The sequence below is a fragment of the Harmonia axyridis genome, chromosome 1 (assembly GCF_914767665.1).
Source record: "Harmonia axyridis chromosome 1, icHarAxyr1.1, whole genome shotgun sequence".
Classification (NCBI taxonomy): Eukaryota; Metazoa; Arthropoda; class Insecta; order Coleoptera; family Coccinellidae; genus Harmonia; species Harmonia axyridis.
The window spans coordinates 11626149-11633243 of NC_059501.1; the positions used below are offsets into that span (position 1 = coordinate 11626149).

General features: G+C 32.1%; 1 protein-coding gene across 2 annotated transcripts; it reads right to left on the bottom strand.

Moving 5' to 3' along the window:
• Positions 1 to 1294: 1294 nt before the first annotated feature.
• Positions 1295 to 5541, bottom strand: LOC123686531. Of its 2 annotated transcripts, none has more exons than XM_045626744.1 (8): positions 5173 to 5540; positions 4752 to 5119; positions 4598 to 4699; positions 4060 to 4386; positions 3442 to 4003; positions 3237 to 3377; positions 2654 to 3182; positions 1295 to 2457 (listed from the first exon to the last, which is right to left on the bottom strand). In XM_045626744.1, the coding sequence occupies exons 1-8, from the start codon at positions 5184 to 5186 to the stop codon at positions 2287 to 2289; spliced, it is 2214 nt and encodes a 737-aa protein (XP_045482700.1). In that variant the 5' UTR covers positions 5187 to 5540; the 3' UTR covers positions 1295 to 2286. The 2 variants fall into 2 exon arrangements, with proteins under 2 accessions (XP_045482700.1, XP_045482708.1); XM_045626752.1 differs by lacking the exon at positions 1295 to 2457 and adding an exon at positions 2464 to 2600 and having other exon boundaries at positions 5173 to 5541.
• Between the last annotated feature and the right edge of the window lie 1554 nt (positions 5542 to 7095).

Genomic DNA, 7095 nt, shown 5'->3' on the forward strand with positions numbered 1-7095 from the left:
CGGTATATTGTTGTCAGCGTGGAAAGTTCTGCAATGTTTTCCTCGTCATCAACGACTTCCATGGTTTTTTTCTTCCACAGGGAACTGATACATCGTTTCTTTGAGACCAAGATTATGCTTCCTGTTAGGGCAACTATGAATAGAATTGTTGTTAAAAAGAAATGACCCTTCTGTATGAAAGTATGTAGTTCTATTGGGTTCTCTAGTTCTTCAGCTTCTGATTTTAGGTAACCAACATCGTCTAGGTGTTTTGACTTCAGGTGGATGAGCTTCTTTGTTTTGAAAGTTTCTGATGTGATCTTAGGTATCTGATAGGTGAAATTGCTGAATGCATTTTCAAATATGACATCGTCGATTATTATCACTCTACACTGGTTATCTGATGATTTTAGGTAGCTTCCATTTACTTCTTTGTAAGCAATTTGGTTTCCACAGTCTTCGAGAATTTTGGTGGGCGTTTTGCAAGAGAAAAGGATCTTGTTGTTTTTCAGCTGATACTCTGAATTCGTTAATGGCTTCAGCGAAGTTGCAATTTGATAATTTGTTGATGGAACACTTGCTCTCTGTCTGTGTCTTGGTACACAGTATGTGGGTTTCAATGTGTGGGCATTGCTCGTCAGTCCATAATTCTAGGATACATTACATCTCACATCCTCCTAGCCAATAAGAATACTTGAGGCGTGGTCTATTTGGCGCGAATTCAAATTTCGTTTGTTTGAATTTGAGACGATATTATTGTAAGAATGCGAATCGAATAATAATAGACTAATCTATAATCTTTGATGTAAATGAAATTTTGTACTTAACTATATTTAACTGAACGAATAAAAATATTGATATTTTTACTATTCAAATTACTTTCATGCCAGACGCTTTCTAAGGTAAAGGATGAACTAGAACTAATAGATATTGAAATTAATAAATATCATTATTCTTCAAAATGAAACCAGTAATTACGAATTGATAACAAAATGGAGATTTACATCACCAGTATTATGAATGTAAGATATGGGAGTACTTCGGATAAGTATAGATAGTAAGAAGAACGCAAATGATTAAACTAAGACATTTAAAGCTATAATGTTATGAGTGTATCATTGGAGGTGAACATAAAAAATATGTAATTATTTTAACGAGATATAATAAGTTGATTTATTTAACAGAAATGAAATTTCATTGGATTTTGGTAAATTACAAAGTATAGAAACTAGCGATTTCATCGTTAATTGATTAGGAGTAAGGAGATAGGAATATATCTTTGCTTGCAAAATATACTAGGAAAAAATACAAAGAGTAAATTATAGGTTTTATTCATCATATAAATACTTTATTATACATTCAAGAGTTAGTAACTCAATACAATTGAACATATAAAAATGTAACTATGTACAAAGTAACTACATTAATAATTCCTACAGTTATTCATTTTGAAGATATACCTTATAATAGTGGCAATATTTATTAGATAATTTCAGGCTCCCAGCTCCCCTACACCTGAACCAAAATATAATATTTGTATAGGTACAGTACGCGAATCTGTAAAAAAAAATTGATCTTGTTTCAAAAGTGAAAAGTTCAGAGAGTTAATTTTCGGAATGTTATCAAGCCTTCACTAGAATGTTTATTTGTGTCTGAAATTATTTAGAACTATAACTATACATATATCACATTACCACACCATTAAATACAATTGAACATTAACAAAAATTAAACTATATGTACAAAGTAACTACATTAATTATTCCAACAGTTGTCCATTTGAAGATCTATCCGAAGATAAACCCTATAGGAGTTGCAATTTTTTTTAGATAATTACAGGCTCCCAGCTCCCCTACACCTGAACCAAAATATAATATTTGTATAGTAATCTCTAACAAAAAATATTGATCAAGTTTCAAAAGTGAAAATTTCAGTGAGTTAATTTTCGGAATGTTATCAAGCCTTCACTAGAATGATTCTTAGAAAATGAAATTATTTAGAACTATAACTATACATATATTACATTATGCCACACCTATGAATACAATTCAACATATAAAATTTACCTATTTACAAATGAGTAACTATTATAAAAATATTAGCTAAATATAATTACATTATACCACACCCTCAAGTACAAAGCATCCTGCAAAAATTTAATTCTGTTCAAAGTATTGAATAATAATCATAGAATTAACTACTTCAAAAATAAGCAAACAACACCATCACCTTTGATTATATATCAGCAAACAACTGAGAAAAATTTAGCAAATAGTTATGTATATTACAATATAAAATAAGAAGCTGTTATTTTTTGTTTGGAAAATAGGATTGTTTCTCCATTTTCCTTTTTTTTGAAACATGCTCACTACCATCTAGTCCCATATTAGTTCTAAGTTTTGATATCTCTGCCAAGAATTTATAAAGTGTGTCATCATCTAAACTTCTGATAAAATTGGTATGTTCCATTATTGCAAACTGCAAAGCATATACTGTCAACATCTAACAGAAACAAAAGACATATATGATTATGGTCCGTAAATCAACCAGAGCTACTGGACTGGTAATGTTGGTTGTTTCAGTAATTGATTATGCACAAACTTTTTAGCAGTTACGGAACCCTAAAGTAACCAGAGTTGATATACAGAACATCACATATGTATGTATATGATACCTCTCGTCTTTCTTCAGAAGTAATGGACTTATTATTTTCTCTGCTCTCCTGAATAAAGTGATTTAGATCTTCCTGGTATCGCAATTCGGTTCCAGAAGGCTCGTTCACTTGTAATTGATTGTCATCATCTGAATGTGAGGAATCTACAACAGAATCGCTTCTCGCCTCAAACAAAGATACAGCATGTATATGTTTACATAGTACTTGTTTCACCGCATTTTCAGGACACTGACACTCGTATCTATGTATACATATTTTACATATATGGCAATATCCTGCTCTACAATCATCATCACAAAGTTCTTTAATACTTACAATATAAAATTTATCATTGATTGAACAAGATGTTACCTTGAATGTTCCCAATTCTTGTGGCTTTACCTTACCTTCCATTTTCTCTGCCTTTTTGTGTGATTCCACAGTTACCTTGTGTTGATAATTATTAGCGTTAGGTCTCTCAACATTTATTATTTTGGTCCACATCTTTTCTTCAACCAGCTCATCTAATAGATCCAATAATTTCTCAACCCTGTTAACATTATAGTAAATCAATTCCATTTATACAAATAAAAATATAACATACCTAATATTACGTTGTGTTCTCATTTTATTATATTTAAGTACTTTATTTAAGCTTTCGATAGCCATATTGGTATTTATTCCTGCATTAATCCTATGACAGTGGGCCCACATTTTTATTCTTTCTTCATTCTTGAAATAAAAGCTAGAAGAAAGTAATACTCTTTAGATTCATTCTCAATAAACATTTAGAGTAGTTAGTTACTTACCTCTGCAGATACTTGAGAAAATCATTTTCCCCTTCCTCCTCCAAATGTTTGAAATAGGTTTCTTTCAATTGTAAAAATATTGAGGGATCTGTTTCTTTTAGAATTGCTCTCATTTTTTTCTTCATGTCCTGTTTGATTTGTAAATTCTTGATTTTGGATCTCCCTTGAATATTCCAATTTTTAATAACGTGCCATGTACAAAGAAGTCTTCTAGGTTCTTTGTCCGTCTTCATCACTTTGGTCCATGCATTATAATATTTTGTATCGTCATCACTCATAAAGAACTCTGCTTGAATGGATTCACCTAGTCTTGATTTGAGTGCAGTAAAAAAATGCTCTTGTATAGTTTGGTCCAATCTATTTGAGAGCAGAAAGGCAACAGGAAAACCCATGTTTTTCTCATCTTTAACTAAAACAATTGTTAGATCCCAGTTATTCCTGTTGGTTCCATGTGTACCGTCGACACAAATGATTCTTTTAAAATCTCTCAACTTTTTTTCCATAACTCCGTTCATGTAGGCCAAAGCAAAATCTTCATCCCTCAATCCAGGACAACATTCACCTAAAATGATATAAAACATTCAGCATTTTGTTAATTCATTATATAGATTACCTCACCAATTCTTTTGAATAAAAACGCATAATTTTCTCCTCGTCCATTCCACTCTTCTACTTTCAAGGCAGTTGCTACCATATCGTCAGCATCCCTTCTTTTGTCAAGGTTAAATTTTCTCATTAAATATGCTAGATCTCCCCTCGTTATTAGATTTAGTCTATCTAATTTGTCATCTCGTATGATCCTAGCATCTTGAATAATTCTTTCAGTTGATACACCGGCAGTTAACTTCTCAACAATAAGGTTTTGTTGATACTCAGTGAGTCGTTTTGTTCTTAGCTCATCATTATGACCCACATGTGTCTCCACAAATGTGACTGTGACAATTCCTAATAAACAATAATATGTAGAATATTAATTTAGATACTACTATTTATATGTATTGGATATGTTCAGTGAATCAGTCACTGGATTCGTATGCTGGTTGTTTCAGTGGCTGATAATCCACTAAACTTTAAGAAATTTGACATTTAAGAGACCCCAACGTAACCTAGTAGATAAAGGCAACATATACTGTATCCATAGTGTTAATATAGTTACCATTTGTTGCAGTTTTAACTAACATTCTTGAAGGACATACTCCTTGAATGTGAATACTGCCTCCGGACTTCATATGGCGTTTCTGACCTACACATTCGTATCCTTAAAAATAAACAGTTATTTTCTTATAATAATCCATTCAATCAGGTCTTACCTCTATAATCACTTCGGTTACAGTTGTAGTTTACTATTGTTTCCCCATTCTTAGTTTTCAAAGTCCTGACACAGACATAATCAACTTCTCTATTCTCCTTTCCTCGCCATGCTTTAAACTCTTCATTGCTCTGAAAACTTAACATACTTTCTTTAATATTTACGTCATGGCTCGTTGCTAAATGTTTGTCCAAATCATTATAGCATGAAAACTTCTCTCTGTTTTCCCCTGGGCAAACAGAACACATTATATGCTGCTTCCTATTCGTTTTTGCCGATTCGTCATTATGAATTTTAAGAAGGTGCCTCTTTTTGTTCCATACATTGGTAAACTCCTTTTGACATACTTCGCAAATTAGTGGATTCGCACTGCAAAAAATACGTGCATTAATGCTAAAAAACATTTAAATAAGGAAGCTTACCTAACTGACTCCATAATTGAACAATTTAGAATTCAAATAAAGGTATATTCAACTTAGCAGTGAAAACTGCTTTTTTTAAATATTCACGTTGAAGCTTTTCCTAGATTGGTGGTATAGAAAACAGTAATAATATGGAATAACTTTCTTCTGGACACAAGTCAATTCGCTCTAAACAATAGGTGCAATAATTCTGAAGTAGTACAGAAACACACTGCTAACAATCGTTAACTGTCTGTTTCTAAATGGTTTTTGTATAAATCCCGCCAGAAATTCTCCCTCGTCGATTGACAAACGACTTCACACGATCACAGTCGAAGACATGGCGCTGTTGATTGGCTAGGAGGTTGTGAGGTTTAATGTATGCTCATAATTCTTTCTTTGAATTGTAGAGTCTAAATTCTGCTGGTGGGAGGATGATTTGTCCAAAGCGATTTGGGATAGGATAGATTCTTTGATAGGTTAGGGATTCGGTTTGGAGGATTGGGATATACGATATACATGTCAGGGTTTTATCTATGGATACAATACTAAATTTTGAAAACTCCATTATTTTGAAAAGGTGTAAAATGTCAAGATCTAGTAATTGTTCTTTTTTATATATTTGTTTCAAATGATCTATGATAACTCCCAATTCAGAGGTTGAAATGATTTCTAAATTTGTGACATCGTTAAATGCTAAGGTAATTGTTCGTTGAACGCTTTTTATTATTGAAATTAATTTTTGTGACAAATAAATATTGTAAAGAATTGATTGTCCAAGATTGAATTCATTATCAATTTTATTTATGGCTTGCATGGATTTGTTCAAATTATCTTGCATGATATTTATATCATTAATGTATCTGTCAGTTATGTGTGTTACGTGGTTTGCTTGAAGGACCATCCTCTGCTAGGGATTGAAATGATACGAGGTTTGAACTTTGAACTGTATAATACAATACAAAGAATCTTTATTAACATATTTACAGAATGATTATTTACAATACAGTTTTTTATTATAATGTACAATGAATAGTTCCTACAAATGAATGTTAACCTATTTTTATAATATTTTTGACATACAGTCTTGCAAAAATAAATATATTGAGTTTAACTTATCAATTGGTCTTAATTTTAAAATAATTATAATTGATGTCGGCAGGAAAATAAAACAAAAAAAAACCTGCTTTATATTATTAATCTTTCTTTCAAGATTGCCTTCTCATGGAATGTGAAGAACTTTAAATGAGTTCAACTTGAGTTATAAGGTGTAAAGCCTTATTGAATATCGGGAGTATTCTGATGGTTTGAAAATGTAGAACGTTAATGTGGAATCAATTTTGTTCTTAAGGTATAAATACCTTATTAAATATGGCAAGGTGCTCGTAAGGAAGCACATGTTTGTCATTTTGATTCTTGTTATTAAATCGTGTTGCGGTTATTTCATTTACAGGATCGCTTACTGTATAAGGATTTAACCTTTACATGTGTGGTGGGCGAGCGTGAAATCGTAACTCAACTACGTGACCTACTTTTCCTTGGGTTAAGCCACAGCCGTCTTCAACTTGAAGACGGCTGTGGTTAAGCCCTTCAAGACCTGGCGTAGTACCGCTCGTAGATGCAATGTTGCCACTGTTGCCATTTCATGATAAAAATGAATTCCTTGAATTCTCGTAATTATTGTAAATGAATTGAACATTGCCGCCCACCTTGAAAGATTATCTTTCAACATAAGAAATATAAAAATGGATATACATTGGATACATGTTTGAGTCTTGGAATAGTACAAATTTACAATAAAATTAATCTGACTTTGAGTCATCATCAATTGGTAACTTACATATTTTGCTAATTGAGCGTCTGAAAATATTACCGGTTGACACCTTCACTGACACAACACGAATCACTTGATCCGCTCCTGGATGAAGTTGGACTATTCGAGCC